Below are 20,902 nucleotides of genomic sequence, written 5' to 3'. Positions count from 1 at the left end.
TAATAATACATGTGGATCCACTGTCATTTAGTATCATTAAACATTATATGGAAAATTATGAAAAATATAGTCAGAGAAGTTCATTGTTAAAAAATGTTGCCCAAACTAGATGGTTCCAAACTAGATCTTAATAAAATTTAAGACTCCTTCATCAAGTTGCTAGATAAATCTGCATGACAAGCTGAGCTCTTTCCTGATCAGGGTGATGGAAAAGCTAGTAATAACATCTCCTGTCCATAAATTGTAAAATGGCACCTCTTGTCAACTGATCATGGAAGACAATATGTGGAATCAACTTTGTGAGAAATGGAGATATGGGAATGAATAAAGTCATTGGTTATGAAAATACTATGCAGGAAATCTGTTTTGTGGTATCCAATTGATTTTACTTTAACAGATTACTGAAATGTGTCAAGATTCAATTTCATGCAGGAACCTTTGACTACTTGGAAATGAAAATTATTATATAAGTAACAGATGGCAATTTTTCAGTACCTTTAAAGGTCAAGCCAATTAGAATCTTTAAACTGAACAAAACAGGATGACTTTAAGTACTCAGGTAGTGGGGGAAGGAGGAGAAAGATGAGGAGGTAGAATGTTAATTCCAATGAAAAGCAACACAGCAATTTATCAGTTTGAAAACCATAGGGACAAGACTGTCATTGTCAACTGGTGTCACATCGCTACTGCTTCCTGTTGCTGCAAGTTGCATATACATTACAGCATCTTCCAAATACTTCCACTCCAGCAAAAACTGACATTGAAAAAGTTTTCAATTAGCAACACATGTTGCACTAATGAATATTTAACTGTGTAAGTTTAATTTTGTGATACCAACATCAGTTACTTTTTTCCATAATGTGATATGAATGCAAGAGTATAGAAACAACAAAATAAGAGTAGCGTGTGTTGGGTGTTTCTTTTGCAAAACTGAATTGGCAGCTCAATTTTATTTCACATATAAACATAAAGCAATAATTTTTATAGATATAGGGTAATGGAATTTATAAAAACATAAACTAAAAAGATCTCTTTTGCGTTCATTAATTTGTGCCCATCTCTCAATCAGAGTAATAGCAGCAGTAATATACAAAGCATTGGCTTTCATCCAGCATTCATCAAAATATTGTGTTATTTCTAGATTATCATGTTGTCAAAAATATCCCTTGATTGCCATACTTCAATTGCTCATTTTGCACACCGAATGTAATTTACATCTTTAATTATCCTGGGATCCATCTTACAATATTTGTTGAACAGCCTTGTCTTCATACTGGCTATTTCTGCCACTTGATCATTTCCAAGGCAATAATTCTTGACTGGTTTTGCCTAAGTCTGGCTATAATTAAGTCATTTTATAAGTGGAGTGTAACCTGAAAATACTTATACCTTTTATTTTTAAAATTTCTCCTTTGGATTCAACATTGCATTTTTAAATGTATTAAAAACTGAAGTTATCATATTATTATATACTGTTACTACTAATTTTATAAATTGTCTTGCTCGATAATTTTCCAGGCAACAATAGTCCTCTAAATGTGATAATATCACAAGCATTAGTGTGAAAAGAAATTGCCTGAATTTTAGAATAAGCTTGACTTTAAATTTCAGTGGCACAATTCATTGCTTAGACTCAATGTTTAATCAGCTAGTTACACATTAGCCACATTTTTTAGCCACCTTGTCAGAAATGTGAGTTTCGACTGAGATATATTTGTAAAGCTTGCTAAATGTTTGAACATACAAAGACACATTCTTCTAGATGTCAGCCTATAAAATTAGTTATAAGTCAGTTTCAAAAGTTAAAGCAAAACAAAAAGATTTTGGCAAAACAATTTTATCGTAATAGCTGCTACAGGGGTCATTACCCAAATCAGATTTCTTATTAAATTGTGTGAAAGTTCCAGTGTAAGAGTGGGTGGGATGAACGCAGTAATCGATTACAGCTGAGTAAGAGAATGAGTTGTAAAGAATTATTTAAATTATTCAGATGTAGTGAAAGAAGAAATCAGATATTTTTGAGCTTGAGATTTGTTCAACAATTATATTTATTATGCCGACAATATCTAAAAATGTTTCCATGAAATATTTAAAGTTTAAGCTTTAGATTTTAGTATTTAGGTTTTTAATATCCAAATCCAATATCCAAATATGAATTTTATATGTAATTGCTACCAAATCATAATATGTTTCAAAATTTAGTTTTTAATTCAATTTTCAAATCATTGTTGTCTTGGTCCATGTATTAGACAATAATAAATCTTGCATTCTTTCCCACATTTCAAATGTACTTATCCCAGGTAAAGAAAATCAGATATCCCAATGCCTTAAATCAACTTTGCTCTTGTTTCAAAAAGCATTAGCGTAATCCTATTACACTCCGTTTACTGACAACTATCACATTAAAATATATCTGAGGAGTCAGGGGACTATGTCAGCTTTGTAAGTTTATTTTTCCATGTGTTATCTGGAGATAACTAAGGCTGTAATTCCATATTTCAGTTTTCTTTTTATAATTGTCCATGGATATTGATCTGATTTGATGTTATATGTTTCTGCTCAAAGCCAACACATTTCTCTAATGTAATCCATTAAAAAGCAATATAATTGCCAGGTTTGAAATCTGAAGACTTAGATTAGGAAATTCTGAGTACAAAGGTCATTTGAGTGAAAGGTTACCTCAGAGACCCACCCCACAGGCAGAGAGAGCTTGATATATAAGACAAGCACATACCAGCTGTACCAATAGACAGCTGATCAATACAAACATTGCATTATCAGACTTCTACAGTTGTTTATTAGTTCATGATTTTCATGTAACTGCTCAAACACTAAATATGACAGGGTTAAGAAAATTTCCTCTTTTGCCAAGAGCATCTTCATATTGCTTATATTTATCGTTTGTTCTGCATGTATTATTATTAAAGTATAATGCCAGAGGCAATTTTCTTCATGGATAGAAGTGCATTTTAAAAATGGAAATATTCTGGGTTTTTCACATCCAAGAGTACTTTAAAATACTAGCAAAATAACTCACTAATGCTTTTCTTTCCAGACCACCATGTGTGCAAATCAAATACATCTGATGCTTGTCCAGCTTTGAACAACTACTGGTTTCAACAACAAAGTAAGGAGCACCACTGAACTTCCTATTTCCTTCAGATGTCTGCACGAAAGCAGACATGCTCTTCAGCTCATTTATTTTACAGGAGCACAAATCCATAATAGGGCAATGAAGTAAAAGGCATTGGTTAGACTCTTCCCAGGCACTGAATGATGCAGACTTTGATGAAAAAGTTAGAAACATTGTATGAGATGGGCAGTGAGGGAGTTCCACAACATCGAGAGCAAAAACCCCATTTTCCACACAAGTGTTGAATGGCGAGCTGAGATCTTACTTGTGCGCAGTGAGTGAGTGGCCTATTCACAATTTTTGCATGAATTAACATCTGATTATTGGTTAATATCAAATTTTTAACATGCAGTTTCATTAATACTTAAGTTCAGTATATTATCATTCAGTTTTTCATTCTATCCAAATGAAGACAGAGACTTGGAGAGGAACAGATGTTCCAGCAAGGCCAAGACCAGCAGCAATGTCCAGCAGATACTGAACAGCTTTCATGTTAAGAGGTCCCACAGCTGAAGTTCCCTTCAGGATGTGTGGGAGGTACAGGACACTTACAATCTTGATGTAATTTCCTGTAGCTAAGTGAAGTACACTTAGGATGTACCAGGACACTGCCATGGAGCTATGTAGCTCCTATGACATGAAGCAAGATGACCCTGTGGCCATCAAGGTGACAATTGCGCTAAACCTTTATGCAATTCCCTGCTTCTGAGGAGCCACTTAGACTATGAATGAGTGTGTTAGTCCTCAACCCACAAATGTATTAAGGAGACACTTATGTAATTTGTGCCAGATAACACCGCTTCATCTTATTTTCCCATGATGAGGTCAGTGCTGCAGCCTAGGCAGTAGGCTTTGCTGACATTGCAACCCTTGACCGAGGCAGAATATAGATTCACTGCTGCCCATTATTCGATCAGGGCCATGGTGGAGCAGGTGAAAGCTCATAAAAAGGCAACAGTTCCTACCATTCACAGGGGCAAATGAAACTTCTGTCCATTTGTTTTTTGTTTACTTTGGCCATAACTGAATAAAGTGAATGTTTTGAACAGTATGTGATGGTCCCACGCTGAACAATAAAAGAATGTTGGGCTATTCTGGGCAGTAGGGAGAGAGTAGCAATCCCATGAATAGGGTTGTAAAATGAGTAAGGCTAGAGATGGATTAGCTGTGTAGCTTGCTTCTTAAATAGCAATAGGTGTAGGAATGTGCACTTGTATGTGTAATGAAGTGTCACACATGCCAGCTATGAGGGTGAAACTCAGCAAGCCTGGCAGCATCTATGGGAAAAAAAGCAGAGTGAATGTTTCGAGTCCGGTGATGCTTCAGCAGAACTCTATGTGACTTTGAGAAGCATTGCTTTGAGGTTGCTCTCCCACTTTGTGCATTGTTAAGGGTAGTTATAGATGCCAGCTCTTGGCTGAGGATACGGCTGGGCTTTTAAACTGCATCAATGCCAGCAATAGCAGTATTTCCATTTACGATGAATGGGAGAACAGAAGCAGCAGTGTACCATGGTTTTGTGGTACATAGGTAGTGACACTAATCTGGGAAGACAGTATGCAAAAACCCATTCGGATTCACAGAGAGAAACCCTTCACAGAAATCACTTAAATCGATGCTTCACTGATTTTTGGTAAATTTCCAACAATAGCATACTTGATGTAAAGAGTGCATAACACAGCTGTGACTTAACTAAGGGCATCATACGCCCTTCCTGATGAAGGGCTTATGCCTGAAATGTCGATTCTCCTGCTCCTCGGTTGCTGTGCTGTTCCAGCACTGCACTCTGAACTAAGGGCATCATAACTCAAAGCCAATGTTTGCATGGTGTAGTTACAATTTTTGGGGAGTCAGAAACCAAGATTCTCTGGATAATTTGATCAGTGAGGTGAGTTGCATTAGCATTTTGTTCTTGCAATAAAAAGCCTGAAGGAGACAAATATAAATATCATTCAGCCTAAGGCTCTCAGTGATCTGACTGTAAAATTCAATAGAATCACTTAGTATGAGTCACATAGAATCTCATTTTAACATTGAATGCAATTCTACAAAAGCAAAGTTTTTGAACAGGAAATTATTAACATATTTCCTCAGAATGACTAATATGATGGCTCTCTAAGTGTTATTTTTCATTCTTAGTGATTTTAAGCATTATTATTCTCAAGCCTGTGGATTAACTGCATTCACTTATATCAACTTGACATTTTACAAATATGTAACATACTGCTTCTTTACTGTTTCTCAGCAGTGTAGTAGCGATGTTGTCAAAGAAATTTACACAAATGATAGTCTACTTCCGGCTAAGGTTATTTAAGTTCACTTAAACTGGTGTACATAAAAGTGTAGTAAATGTAGTTCCACTGACCGGCATGACACAATGTAATTTTTGAAGAAAATGTTTTTCTGTTATATGCTTAATCTTGGCCTCCATTAATAATTTCATGAAAACAACCAGCACGGGTTTGCCTACAATGAAAACAAGTTTGAGAGAGTTTGAATTGCTCTGCATGGTTTGGGTTACAGCAGCGTTCCTTTCCCAATAGGGAATCCTGAATCTCAAAAATATTGACAAATGCCACATTGACTACAAGTTTATTTTGGTTTACTGGACACATTTGTGAGTTTGACCTCATTTTGCCCTATCTTTGTAATCTCCTCCAGCCCCATAACCACCTGAGAAATTTGAAGTACTCTAATTCTGGCCTTTTACGTAGTTTTATGCAGTTCACCTTTGATGATTTTTTTTTGGTTACAAGATCCCTATGCTCTAGATTTTCTTATTCTTTAGAGAAGAAAAAGAATGGAGAGGGGCTAAGTTATTTTGTGTCCTAAAATCTCTTTACTTGAACTACTCCAACCTTTGCTTAATAATATTCTTGAAAGCAGCTTGGGCACTGTATAAGTACAAATTGCAGTCCTATTTTACAACAACAAATACATTTCCATTGCTTGTAAAATGATTTGAGAAAGTACTATATAAAAGCATTGTTTCCTTTCTTCTTTCTTGGGGGCCTCACAATAGGGAGGGTAGGGGAGGCCTGGAGAGTTAGGGAGGCATATTGAAGCCTGAGTGGTAAGGTCATAAGGGGAGGGAGAGCAACCTTGGGCTCAGCAACCCTTCTCACCTGAATCCAAACATGGCCACCTGCCAGCCATCATCCAGGTCTCTGAACTTCCCTCTTCAGCCTTTGGATGGAGTCTAGGAAAGAAGTGGCCACAGAGTTGGCCTGTTATTTTCCTCAATTAGATTCCTCAACTGCTCTTGGTTTCAGCAGCCCACTGTAAAATTACAGACAGGTCACATACAACCATGAGGGCAGCAAGAAGGCCATCCAGAGAACTTTATGAGTAAAATTCTGCCCTGTGTCATGTGTACAAAAGTAGGTATGTTTAAGTGTATCTTCCTGATCTATCAGGGTAACATTTCCAAGCACATTTATGAACAAATGACTATGAAGCAGGAATAAAAGAAGGCCACTTGGACCTTTGAGGCTGCTCCACCATTCAATAAGATCATGTCTGATCTGATTTTAATCACAACCCTACAATCCTGTAAATGCCTGCGCATCTGTCATCCCCTTGGTAATCAAAAATTGATCGACCTCTACTTTAAAACTATTTAAATATTCTGAGGAAGTGAATTCCAAATGCACACAACCTTCAGAAAAAAAAATGTTTTAATGGACAGTCCCTTCTTTTTAAACTATGATCCCCATTTTCAGATTCTTCCACAAGAGGAAGCATCCTTTCAACATTCACCTGGTCAAGTCCCTTCAGGTTCTTATTCTAAACTCAAGAGGATACAGGCCTAACCTATCTGGCTTTCCATGTAAGGAAATCTGCTTATTCCAGCTATTACTTTAGTAAATTTTCTCTGAACTGTTTCCAATGCATTAATATCCTCCCATAAGTACAATGACAAATTGCTTCACATCATCTCACCAATGCCTTCTATAACTGAAGCAAAACCTCTCTACTCCTGCATTCAATTCCCTTCTCAGTAAAACATAACATTCTATTAGCTTTCCTGATTACTTGCTATACCAAATTTAATTACCAAACATTCAATACCTTTCTCCAAATACGTCATATAAATTGTAAAGCATTGAGGCTTCAGCACTGACCCCTGTGACACACCACTCATGAAATCCTGCCAGTCTGAAAATGACCCCTTAGTCCTACACTCTGCTCCTTATTAAATCAGTTTTCTATCCATGCCAATACGTTAACCCCTACCCCATGAGGTTTTATTTTCAACAATAATCTTTGATGTGGCACCTTATCAAATGACTTCTGGAAATCCAAATACAAGACAACACCCACCTCCCATTTTGTTCTACAACAAAAGTTACTTCTTCAATTTACTTCCAGTAAATTAATTAAACATGATTTCCCTAACATGTTGACTCTGTCTGATTACCCTAACTTATCCAAATGCCCTGTTATAATGTCTTTTGTAATAGCTTCTAAATTTTTTCCTTTCCTACTTTCCCACCGTTTTCCTTACATATACAGATGCTTACCACATTCCTATTACATCTGCCTTCAACATTTGTGACTAAGATTGATGTCCAATGAATTATTTTAGTGGGTTATTTCTTTACAAGGAGAACAATGCAATATTGTATGAGTATTTTAAGCTTTTGTGTGTAACCTTCACCAACCAAACATTCTGCCCTAATAATCACAAGCACTTTCCTTTGCAAGGGCCTTCCAAATTCACACCTGGACCACTCAGAAAGCTAAGAGCAGCAGATGCAATGGAACAGCACTCCCCACAAATTCCTTGCCAAATCACAAACCATCCTGAAATGGAATAATGTTGTCATTCCTTAACCATCACTGGATTAAAATCTTGCTATTACCTTAGTAAATTTCTAATAGCTCTACATTGAAATCACATGGACTACACCAGTTCAGGACACCAGTTCACAATCACCTTCTCAAGGATGACTGAGGTTGGGCAACTTATGCTGAACTTGCCAGTTCTACCTATATTCATGAAAAAATATTTTAAACATTCAAACCACACTTGGGTTATTGATATTTTAAAATTTATTGCACAGTATGCCAAAGTAATAAAAATAACTATCAAGATCAGAATCACATCACTGGAGAAACGTCTATATTATGATTGTCTATGTTCATATATAATAGGATGACGGCTGAAAATGCGTTGCTGGAAAAGCACAGCAGGTCAGGCAGCATCCAGGGAACAGGAGAATCGACGTTTCGGGCATAAGCCCTTCTTCAGGCTTATGCCCGAAACGTCGATTCTCCTGTTCCCTGGATGCTGCCTGACCTGCTGTGCTTTTCCAGCAACACATTTTCAGCTCTGATCTCCAGCATCTGCAGACCTCACTTTCTCCTATAATAGGATGACACCAGGAGATGTCACTCACTAATTTCACATTAAAATGAGCCCACTCAGATATCACAGTAAAGTAGGTATCAGAGAACAAGGAAAACAAAAGATCTTCTGTAAGATCATTTTTTTTTCTATTTCCAACTTCAGCATGAGATTCATCTGTGGTCTAAGCCTAAAAAACTCCATCTGCTATTCCATTCACATATTTTCTAAACTGACATGCCATAAATTTTTGACGATGCATGTTGCACAAGGCAATAAGAATGCACAAAACAACAAAAAAGATTTTTATATTAAAGCATTGTCTTCAGATGAAAAGTAGGACAGAACAAGATAAACCACTGCATATACCTGGTTCCTCCCTAAAAAATCAAGTGGAACCTAGATGCTGGAGAGAAGGGGTATTGCCAAACATCCCCTGGATTTGATCAATACTTTTGGGAACACCTGCTGTGGCCAATTAAAAAGATAAACTGGCTCCCTCATGAACCCAAGTTACTACATTGCCTCCCCTGGCACTAAAAGAGATTCCTTGAGAGTCATGCTAAAAATATTTTGAGTTTCCTCCTGCTTGAAGCCTAAGTGTATTCTACTGTAATGGTAAAAGACCAAAAAATATTCTGTTTTGTAATATGGGTCTAAGGATGTGGGGCCTGGTCCAATCTAACAACTTAATTGTTCCTTGAAGGTAAAACCATATATATTTTTAAATAACAGGTTAGTGACAATAGCAAGCAACACCTAGTCAAAAAACCAGGGTTTACACAAAGTAAAATTACAAGAATGTAATATGAAATGAAAACAAATCAAAATCATCTATGAAAAAAGCAGGGGATCAGCGAGTCTGCACTGGAGCTGGGGTAACAAATCAAACAGAAGGCAACCAACAATCCTTGCAACAGCCAGTTTCAACAAGTAATCATGAGCATTTCTATACGTCAAGCTACTTATTATGTTATAGTTTAATGTATTGGAATCCACTTTTGTATAATATATAATGAACCAGACTTTAATTTTAAGACAATCACCGTTACTGGTTTAATTCCAGAATTATTAACTGAATTTAAATTTCACCACTCCCATTATGTGATTTGAATCCCTGCTGTTAAGTGTTCGCCTGACCCTCTGGATTATTAGTCCAATGACATTTAAAAATACTGTAATCAGAGCACAATTGTGAAGCAAACTAAATACTAAATAATTAAACCCATTAATTGTGCTACATATTATCTGTTACCAATATTCTCAACAGGGTTTTTCACTCTAACAGCTATATGTTCAAAGACTGTGAATAACTTTGGAAACACAGAGACTCTTTATCAGTTACCTGTTCCAATTTACAGAGTCAGCTCTCATCAATTAGCGAGTGACTTAATCTTTCATTGTGACTAACTCTTTCATTGTGACTAAGTGACTAATATCTCCATTGGCTCCAAGAAAGACACTTTTCACAATCAGTCAATAATCTGCTAACTGAAACCACATGCAGGAGCTTATGTGATGCCCGTGAGGGGTCCTTATTGAATGCAAAACAGGTGTGTGAGTTTTGTGCCATGTAATACCCCATTTACCCCTGAGTACAAAGGTTACATGACTAATGGGTGCCTTGTGCTGCACAGGGAGAGCAGAGGCACAGGCTGAGGTTAAACATCTGGGACATATTTCACATACTTGCAGAGTATGCTTCAGCTTCAATTAGAATGAGGCTTTGGCACATTTATTAATCTTTTACTTTCATCTTTTAAAAAGCCTCTGACCTGACCTTAATATTTTTCAGCATGAACAAACAGAGGAGTAATGAAAATGAGTTTCTACCTGCTAGCAGTAGAACAGACAAATTTGTTGCACAGTGAACTCCAATTTATTCTGAAAGTACAAGAAGAAAAAAAAATGCCTGTAAAAAAGGAAAAGAATCCCTTGGAGATGTCCATCAAATATGAAATCTTTTAACCTGGCCACTGCATTCCATGATTAATAAATATTAACTTTATGAATCCACTCCCAACTTCCTTACTGCATTTTCCACAAATCCTGCAGGTCCCTGATGCATATGTTAACACTTATACTAATACTAAAATCACAAATAAGAAGATTACAGAATGTTTGTGAATGGGATTGCTGTTAGGAAGCAGGATAAAGATACTGGTCCATACATGTTCCCATTTATGTTGTAGTATTAAGAGCAATGCTGAAAAATGTGTTGCTGGAAAAGCGCAGCAGGTCAGGCAGCATCCAAGAAGCAGGAGAATTGACGTTTCGGGCATAAGCCCTTCTTCAGGAATCCTTATGCCCGAAACGTCGATTCTCCTGCTCCTTGGATGCTGCCTGACCTGCTGCGCTTTTCCAGCAACACATTTTTCAGCTCTGATCTCCAGTATCTGCAGTCCTCACTTTCTCCTAGTATTAGGAGCAATGTGAATCAGAAAAGGTTGACTTTGTTTCCCTGAACCACAAGTTGCTTTGGGCTTCAGAGTGTAGCTGAAAGCTATATTGTGTTTCTGAGAATTAGTATGTTGCTTCATGTCTGCGATTTCTCCGATAAGATGACTTCCCCATCTCATCCAACCTGGAAGAAGATGGCATAGAGCAAAACTAAATATTTTACCATGAAGCTTCTGGAGAAACATAATTGGAAACCTGGGATAAGTTGCCAGGTACTATTAAGTAAGAAATAAGAAGAGGTCCAAATATAGGAAATGTTTGCCAATATCACAAATTTGGGTTTATGTAGTACTGCCTGCCTTTCAAGACAATAAATCTCTTTCATTTAAAAGTTTATTTTTTTTCTTATTCTTTCATAGTTTGTGATCATCACTGGCAAGGCCAACATTTGTTGCCCATCCCTTATAACCTTTGAACTGAATGGTTTGCTATACCTGTGAGGTAGTTGAGAGTTTACTACATTGTTGTGGGTCTGGGATCATGTGGAAAACAGACCAGAAAGAGTGCCCCTGAAGGCCACTAATGAACCAGACTTTTATTTTAAGACAATCACCGTTACTGAAATTTAATTCCAGAATTATTAACTGAATTTAAATTTCACCAGTCCCATTATGTGATTTGAATCTCTGCTGCTAAGCATTAGCCTGACCCTCTGGTTTACTATCCAAGGACATTACCACTTAACTACCATCTTCCCCTAGTGTATCTAATGAATGATAGCTTAAAATAATGTGTATTTAATATGATTTACTGGCAGCCTTTCTTTTCAGTTTCATTTTTGTAGCACAGCACACAAAATAGCCATTCAGCATATCAAACCTTTGCCATCTCCTTTAAAGAATAATTCAGTTAGCCCCACACTCCCAATTTTTATTTTGGAAAAAAAAACCCGAGATCCCTGCAATTTGCTCTCAGTTAAATATTCAATCAATTTCCTTTTGAAGGCTGCTGTTGAAACTGTATCCACTTTCTATCCAATAGTGTACTCCAAGTTCTAACCGTTCTTTGCACTAAAAGGGTTTTCTCTATGTCGACTCTTTTTTTCTGCCAATCACATTTGCTTTTGAACTCTTCAGCTACTGAAATAGATTCTGTTTATTTATACTATCTAACCTCATTACAAGTTTTTTAACAGCTCAATCTCAAATCAGCCTTTAGTCTTCACTGCTCGAAGGAGAACAGCCTTAGCTTCTTCTGATTACCCATGTAACACTGATTCTATGTCATTGAAATCATTCTAGTAAATACTTTATATACCATCTACAAAGCTTTCATGTCTACTCAAAACACCAGCTAAGGCCACAACAGATTTTTTTTAAATATGTAGCTTCAGCATAACTTCTTGGTTTCTTTGTGTTCTTTGCCGCTAAGTGTGAAAGCCAGCATTCTAAATGTTTCATGAACTCCTTTTTAAACTGTCCTGTCACCTTCAAAAATTTGACCGCATGCATGTCAGATCTCACTTTTCTTTCACCCCTTGTGAAATTGTAACATTTCTTAAAAAAGACATATTCTATCAAGAGATTTTTGTATTGCACTCAACAGGATAATTTGTACAAAATAATAAAGCCAAGGGAAAACAATGTTTACTTTGTATGAGAGGAGAGTGCTGATTCATCATCACTCCCCCAATGCACTGAGTTGTAGAGGTGTTGCCATAGAGAATGAACCAATTGATGATGACTGACAGTTAACGACCAACTTTAGTTTCAAACCAGACTGGTTGACTCTGATTGGTCAAAGCACTGCCCTGAGAACTGAAACAGAGAATGGCTTTCATCTATTTTGTTGATTTGAAACAGATGCCGTACGTATGCATGTCCTTTCTAAGTGAACATATCAGGGCTCTGTGTATTAATATACATAGCTTCAAGTGCATGTGAATGCAGCACGCTTTCTCTCGTACAGAATAAATGTTGTTCACCCATTATTGATGAGTTCAAGATGAAGAATTTCAACATTTTGTCTTTTTTCAGCAATACTCAAAGTTTTGTGCAACTAAACAAAAAACGTAACAATTAGCAAGTATTTGCTGACTTCAAAGCTCTCACCCAAAAAGTATCGGCTCATTTATCTGTGTTGAATTTCATCTGCCTCTTTCACCAGCTTATACTTTGTTCTGATCTTTCTCATTGTTTGTTATATTGGCAGGGTTTGTCATTTTTTTTTAACATTTGCTGTTCCACAAGCCTAAAATACCAACACGTCAAGCCACATTCAGCTGCTTTGGTTGCTCCATCAATAATCCTTCCTCCATCATAAGGTCATAAGACGTGAGATGTGTGCTGATGATTGCACAGTCCTCAGATCTATTGACTTCACTCATTCACTAAAAAGCACTTTAAAGGCATGTGGTCCTTAGGTATAAATAGTGCAGTAGTTATTCATTTTAATCATCCTGCCTACACAGATTATGGCACTCATGCAGGGCATGTGAAAGTTGCACTCAGGCCTCCTGGGTCTGAGGAAGAGACACTACCACTCTAAGAGCCCTCCACAGCTCCAGTAACCTGATTTCTTGCCTACTGGTTGTAGTTTACAGGCCATTTTAATTGCTCCAGTTCCAATGAAGAGGGAACCACCATTAGCATTTGAGTAAAGTACACACAGCTTTTACAAATCAGATGGTATATCAATTAGATGCACCTAGAATCTGATTTTCAATTTTGTTCATGATACACTGGTAGATGAATGAAAAGGGATAATCTGAGCAGTGGCTGATTCATTGCGCAGTTAGTAAATATTTGAAGTTACATTCACTTGTCTCAGTGTGCATGATGGCCGCAGAGTACCAACACAGCATTCAGGCTCCTGCTCAGGGCTCACTTTTAATTTTTCTTTCTTTCACTTATTTTTTCTTCTTCCACTTTTTAAAAATTTAATTGATTTATCTAATGTGAGGTGTGAGTTTGTGCAGCACGATGGACGGCCAGCCCATCATGGCAGTGAGAGGTCCCTGATGTTAACAGTAGTCACTCGAGCAGCAGTGAGAGCAGGAACATGCAGCCCAAGGTGGCTGGTGGGTGACAGTGAAAGCAGGCAGCTTGAGGTGACTGGCAGTGGGGGAGGTCAAACTCCAGCATGGCCAGGAACTTATGGGTTGTGGTGTTGAACTGTTAACTGTGTTTCTTTGTTTTTCTACTTTTTAGTAAGAAGGACTGTAATGTTAACTTTTTAACTTTGTTTTCTTTATTTTTCTGCTTTGTACCAAGATGCTGTACATAGGTACCTTTGCAAGGTTTGTGAAGGTTTGTAGTTCAGGTTGAGGTTTAGGGTGTAGGCTTGCTCACTGAGCTATAGGTTTGATATTCAGACGTTTCATTACCTGGCTAGGTAACATCATCAGTGGCGACCTCCAAGTGAAGCGAAGCTGTTGTCTCCTGCTTTCTATTTATATGTTTGTCCTGGATGGAGTTCCTGGGGTTTGTGGTAATGTCATTTCCTGTTCGTTTTCTGAGGGGTTGATAGATGGTATCTCAATCTATGTGTTTGTTTATGGTGTTGTGGTTGGAGTGCCAGGCCTCTAGGAATTCTCTGGCATGTCTTTGCATAGCCTGTCCCAGGATAGATGTGTTGTCCCAGTTGAAATGGTGGTTTTTTTCATCCGTGTGTAGGGCTATGAGGGAGAAGGGTCATGTCTTTTTGTGGCTAGCTGGTGTTCATGTATCCTGGTGGCTAACTTTCTTCCTGTTTGTCCGATGTAGTGTTTGTGGCAGTCCTTGCATGGAATTTTGTAGATGGCGTTGGTTTTGTCCTAGTAGCACACAAACCCACCAACACTCTCAAACAAAAACTAACAAACTTAAAAGACCCAGTACAACCCATGGACAAAACCAATGTCATCTACAAAATTCCATGCAAGGACTGCCACAAACACTACATAGGACAAACAGGAAGAAAGTTAGCCACCAGGATACACGAACACCAGCTAGCCACAAAAAGACATGACCCCCTCTCCCTCGTAGCCCTACACATGGATGAAAGAAACCACCATTTCAACTGGGACAACACATCTATCCTGGAACAGGCTAAGCAAAGACATGCCAGAGAATTCCTAGAGGCCTGGCACTCCAACCACAACACCATAAACAAACACATGGATCTAGATACCATCTATCAACCCCTCAGAAAATGAACAGGAAATTACATCACCACAAACCCCAGGAACCCCATCCAGGATAGACATATAAATAGAAAGCAGGAGACAACAGCTTTGCTTCACTTGGCGGTCACCACTGATGATGTTACCGAGCCAGGTAATGAAACGTCTGGATATCAAACCTACAGCTCAGCGAGCAAACCTACACCCTAAATAGGTACCTTTGTTCCTAAGATGGTGCCAACTTTTTTTTGATGACATGTAAACTTTTCACTGTGCTCACACATGAGTACATATGACAATAAACCCAATTCAATTAATGTAAGGACCTCACCCGTCTTGTGGCACTGCACTATAGTCCTGAGTGCTAGACCTCTTGGAGTGAACATCTTTTGGACTGTGGGAGGAAACCGGAGCACCCTACGAGAACCCACACAGACATGGGGAGAATGTACAAAATTCCACCCAGTTGCCTCAGGTTGGAATAAAACCTGAGTCCCTGCTGTTGTGAGGCAGCACGCTAACCACTGAGCCACGGTGTAAGTTTTAGAACAATACTGTCTTGGTGAAAAATAATGCAGATAATCCTTGTACCTCATCTATATTAATTAGACATCTCAATGTAACATGCCAATGTAACTAGAACATAAGGGCATAAGAATTAGTATCGGGGTTAGGTCATTTGGCCCCTCAGCTCTGCTATTCAATAATGCTGTGGTTGATCTATTATGACATAACTCCTCTTTCCATCTCCAATAATCCTTGACCGGCTTGTAGTTCAAAAATCTCTCTAACAATGTCTAGTTCAGGTATCAACTATAGCTGATAGCTATAATTAGAGCTAATAACAATAGCTATAACTAAACCCTGTTGAAGATGTGGAAGCAGTTGAGTGCTGATGGGTGTAGGGATAGGCAAATCTTTAATACTGTTGAGCAACTAGCACTCCTGATCCCTCTGGTTCCACATTGAGGTAAGTCAGAAAAAAACTTCAGATTAAGGATTGCTGATTAGGTTGCTATAAACTCAGAGCAATGGAACGGAAAATAAGGATTTTTGCCAATTTTGGCATCAGTGTCATAAAACAGATGTTAGGCCCCTGGTCTATTAAATGGCCTCATGGTTTTTTAAGATAAGGTCGTAACACATAGATTCATAAGGTGGAGGAGCAGAAGGAGCACGTTAAAACCATCAAGTCTGCTCCACTATTCAATAAGATTGCTGCAGTCCCATTCTCTTTTACAGTTAGTATGAACACTTGAAACTACAAGTTGTCAATATGGTGCAAGGCACACATCATGGAGATTGATCAGATGTAACAAATAATACCTAGAAATTGGTTAGCTTATTTTTCATCCAGAAATTGATGCAATGGGAAACAATTTCTCCCCATTATTCATTCTATTGTGAAAACATGTAAAATGTGCTCTTGCAAACAGCTATCAGCAATTTTGTACATTCCTACACTGAGAATTACTTGATTATCAGACACACCACATCACTCAAATTGTAGGTATACTGTGCCATTGTCCTTCTGGAAACAGGGCAGCATCTACAGCATACACTCCAAATACGTTCTTCCCAATACTGCGCAGACATGCTAACCAGCAAAGTACAATTTTCTAGTATCACACCACATTGCATACATAAGGACATTGGAAATATGTATGAAAATAGAAAGACAAGTGGCAAAAGTATGTCCTAGGAAAGAAAGCATCTCAGCTGATTGAATGACATCCAAAATTATTGAAGCTTCATGTTGGATAATTACAAAGCGACCCAGACTTTCTGATCATGTTTGCAACCCCAACTGCATTTATTCATAATTCTACATGTAGTTTTGTTACATTCATAATTAGCTACTGTGAATTAGAAATACAATTTTAAGTATAAGTGCACTATATATGTTTCATGGATACAGATTTATAACAGCCCAGCTTATTTTATCACAGCACATTGTTCAATTGTATTTCTCCTATTATATGATATTATTATGACTAAGCAAGTTTGACTTTCCATGAATAATAAAATCTATATCAAATACATGCGGAAGAATAAATTTCAGAAACGAATTTAAATATCAAGTATCATGTGTGAAATGGAAAACAGTGCAGGAACTGGAACAGAAATGTAAATGACTCCTGATTTGTGTAGGCTTGCATTCAACATTTCATTCATCTGGCTGCTGAATGCTTCATGTTTGAAAACATTTGGAATTTACCAGAATTTCTCAGACACACGCAAGAATTTACTTCATACACTTGGCAATCAGATGTTGCTGCTGATTTCCAAAACTCAGTTTTGTCCTTCAGAAGTTAATCACTGCTTTCATCTTTACAAAAGAATGCTGAGGACTGGATCTTCACTCCCAATCCCACAGAACTAGGACATTTCTGATTCATGATAACAGATCTGGGCAAAGTAGCCCAGAAGGTTGGATTTTTCATTCTAGAGTATTACAGCTCCTAATGAGGCAGGCTAGGTGATACAAGAACAGGAACAGAGGCAGCCAGTCAGAAAGCTGAGTTGTGTGGTAGGCCTGTCGGTGCACCAGCATTGTGTTGACCTTAAATTTAAAAATTAACAAATATGAAACAATCCTCAAGCCTTCATTATGTATCCGCTCACTTTCTCAAACCCCCAACCAAATTCCATGGTCCCTCACACTCTCATACCCAAGCTACTCCCCTCTGCTCAACTCCCAATTCTCACTTCAGCTCAGAATGTAAGATCCTTTGAAGTTTTGGATTCCCAATCCTTTTTCTGGGTCTGCTTAATCTGATGTGGTGGAGAAAAAAAACCTGTCTTACATAAGATGTAGTTTGTTGCATGATATTGATAAGATCCAAGTTACATTGGTATTCTCAATATTTGTTTCTAGATTATGAGGGAGATCTTGAACTTAGATCTCATCCTTCAACATCTTAAGCTGTTCCTCCTTCAAAATCTATGTTGCATTATCATATTGGCTATGCTTAATGTACTTCTCAGCATTAACCTTTTCAGACCCTTACGCCCTTATACAACATCCCCCTCTAGGCTTTTTTATTGTTATTAACATGGTATATTTGTGCATGTAATGACATTTACTCCTTTCCCATCTCCAAAAGCTATCAAACTCTTTGATTTCACAAGTTCAGGCAGTTGGAAGGTTTCACTATTCTTCTAAAATGTATCTTCTTTAGACTTGAGAGAGTGGTCTCAGTATGTTGACTTTGACTGTTGACTTTAATTCTGTTCTTGACAGAGAAGTCATCATAGTCCCAGAAGACCATAGGACTTCTCTCTCACTAGAGACAGACTAGGGTCACTACACCTCAGGTGAAAGTGTTCTTGACAATGTAAGGTCAGTAAGTTCCATTAAACTGTGAGTCTGTTTATCTACTGGGTTTCCTTTGCTTAAGACATCTTACCTTGCTGAAACTGGAAACTGCTCCATTGCAATATTTGATAATTCCAAGGATTTCCTTCATGGATGATGTCTATAAAGTTGAAAATATAAAGATTCTGTTTTGCAGTATCATGGATCTGGACCTCTCCAAACAGCAAGATTCTTCCTGAGAGTACTCTGTATTTTTAAGCTAAGCAATTTACTTTTGACTGTGTCCTAAATCTGTGGAAATAAGTTGTCCTATCTCAGGGAGGCACTACATGTATGCACCACATCTTCGATTTGTGTGAGCAGATTTTTATTCTCAATCTAATGGAAAATTTGTACTGAAGTATATATACCTTTTGGTTAAATTTATTCATTAAGTTGAATTCTTACTGATTGCACAATTGGTAACATCAACATATTCAAGTCATTAGTCATACTACTTTAAGATTGCTTCTTGCTTGACATTATTTCTGCCACTGGTAGATGATTCTTCCTGGGAAAATATAGGAATAAAACTTTCTTCTTGAACATGCTCTGCTCAGCATCAGATATTATGCTGTTCTCTGTCATCACTATTCACCAAGCTGTATCGTAGTCTGAATTACACAATTTGAGGATTCATCAATCAGCTCAAGTCAGGTTTGCATTCATTTTCTTTTCATAATTTGCATCACCTTGTAACTTTTGTTGATTCTTGCAGTTTGAACTCTTTTCAGTGTTGATAGAGGTGGAAAATATTTTTGCCAACCCTCTATTGTCATATGTTTCCATTTTGTTGGCGAATTTCCTATGCCACCACAGTTAATCTCAATGGTTAGGAGTGAGAATTCTTGGCTATGAAGTACATCCAAGTTCTCTATGATCTGCTGGAGAAATGCTTGTATTACTTTTACCCATAGTGCTATACCTCCTGGGCATATGTCATTTGTATTGCTTTAGGTAGTGACACACACCCTTTTATTGAATTAAAATTAGTGATAGATTCATTGGCATAAATATAATATGCTAGTAGTTAGGTCAAATTCACGTTTACCCCTCTTGCATTTAGACTTTTCTATCCTCATTAATTTCTCTATATGAGTAGATAATTGTCTTCTTGCTGCTCTGCAACTGTATCATAATTCAACCCATTTTCTAAAAGAGACCTATTGCCTAACTGATAAAGTATTCTCCTTTAATAGATGGGCACTGGTTGTGCTTTTGATGATTCCTTGCTCCACAATGCTGACATTGGCTTTTAATATCTGGGATCTATCCTGCTCTCTGAAATGGTATCTTCTATATTTATTTAGGGGTTTAAAGTATAGCGATCATAGCAAGGCCAGCCAGTTGGATGTCACAGAATATGAGTTCCCTGATTGAGGCTGTTAATCTGGTCTAATCATGGAACCCTGGCTGACAGATAAGAACAGGAGTGTCAGAAGTTCTGTTCACTCTGAGGACTGGTTTTGAAGGAGCTGTATCAGTTCTAATACTTTCCATGTGTAAATAAAGGGTGACTGGTGATGATATACTGGCTTCAGCTTACAGCTGGGGGAAAGGCAATTACGATGCGATTAGGCAAGATTTAGGAAGCATAGGATGGGGACGGAAACTGCAGGGGACAGGCACATTAGAAATGTGGAGCTTATTCAAGGAAAAGCTACTGTGTGTCCTAGATAAGTATGTACCTGTCAGGCAGGGAGGAAGCTGTAGAACGCGAGAGCCGTGGTTTACGAAGGAAGTGGAATCTCTGGTCAAGAGGAAGAAGAAGGTTTATGTTAGGATGAGATGTGAGGGGTACAAGGTAGCTAGGAAAGACCTAAAGAGAGAGCTCAGAAGAGCCAGGAGGAGACATGAGAAGTTGTTGGCAGATAGGATCAGGGTAAATCCTAAGGCTTTCTCTAGGTATTTAAGGAATAAAAGAATGACAAGAGTAAGATTAGGGCCAATCAAGGATAGTAGTGGGAAGTTGTGTGTGGAGTCAGAGCAGATAGGGGAAGCACTAAATAAATATTTTTCAACAGCATTCACTTTAGAAAACGACAATGTTGTCGAGGAGATTACTGAGATACAGGCTACTAGACTAGGTGTGATTGAGGTTCACAAGGAAGAGGTATTAGAAATCCTGCAGAGTGTGAAAATAGATAAGTCCCCTGCGCCGGATGGGATTTATCCTAGGATCCTCTGGGAAGCCAGGGAGGAGATTGCCAAGCCTTTGGCATTGATCTTTAAATCGTCATTGTCTATAGGAATAGTGCCAGAAGACTGGAGGATAGCAAATGTGGTTCCCCTGTTCAAGAAGGGGAGTAGAGACAATCCTGGTAATTATAGACCAGTGAGCCTTACTTCAGTTGTTGGTAAAGTGTTGGAAAAGGTTATAAGAGATAGGATTTATAATAATCTAGAAAAGAATAATTTGATTAGGGATAGTCAGCACGGTTTGTGAAGGGTAGGTCGTGCCTCACAAACCTTATTGAGTTCTTTGAGAAGGTGACCAAA

The 20,902-nt window shown here is 37.9% G+C and overlaps 1 protein-coding gene and 1 long non-coding RNA gene across 16 annotated transcripts in view; one reads left to right on the top strand and one right to left on the bottom strand.

Moving 5' to 3' along the window:
* Nucleotides 1-20,902, bottom strand: part of mctp1a (multiple C2 domains, transmembrane 1a) — a 643,540-nt gene that overhangs the window by 59,261 nt on the left and 563,377 nt on the right. For 8 of the 15 annotated variants that reach the window (XM_087999145.1, XM_087999148.1, XM_087999151.1 and 5 more), the window contains 2 exons: nucleotides 19,096-19,284; nucleotides 18,456-18,524 (listed from right to left, as the gene is read on the bottom strand). The exons of 3 other annotated variants lie outside the window; for them this stretch is intronic. In XM_087999145.1, the coding sequence (XP_087855271.1) occupies nucleotides 18,456-18,524; nucleotides 19,096-19,284 (258 nt within the window). Of the gene's footprint in view, nucleotides 1-16,834; nucleotides 17,609-18,455; nucleotides 18,525-19,095; nucleotides 19,285-20,902 lie in introns of those variants that run through there. 4 more of the 15 variants (XM_087999160.1, XM_087999174.1, XM_087999170.1 and 1 more) reach the window with 3 other exon arrangements.
* The window catches only part of LOC148151951 (uncharacterized), a 40,532-nt gene continuing 24,526 nt past the window's right edge, over nucleotides 4,897-20,902 (top strand). The window contains exon 1 of the long non-coding RNA XR_015761020.1: nucleotides 4,897-5,021. This is a non-coding gene — a long non-coding RNA (uncharacterized LOC148151951). The remainder of the gene's footprint in view (nucleotides 5,022-20,902) is intronic.

Source organism: Chiloscyllium plagiosum, unplaced genomic scaffold, assembly GCF_037043375.1.
Source record: "Chiloscyllium plagiosum isolate Xiang-an unplaced genomic scaffold, Cpla_swu_hap1 HiC_scaffold_2, whole genome shotgun sequence".
Lineage (NCBI taxonomy): Eukaryota > Metazoa > Chordata > Chondrichthyes > Orectolobiformes > Hemiscylliidae > Chiloscyllium > Chiloscyllium plagiosum.
This window is presented reverse-complemented; position numbering and strand designations above follow the sequence as displayed.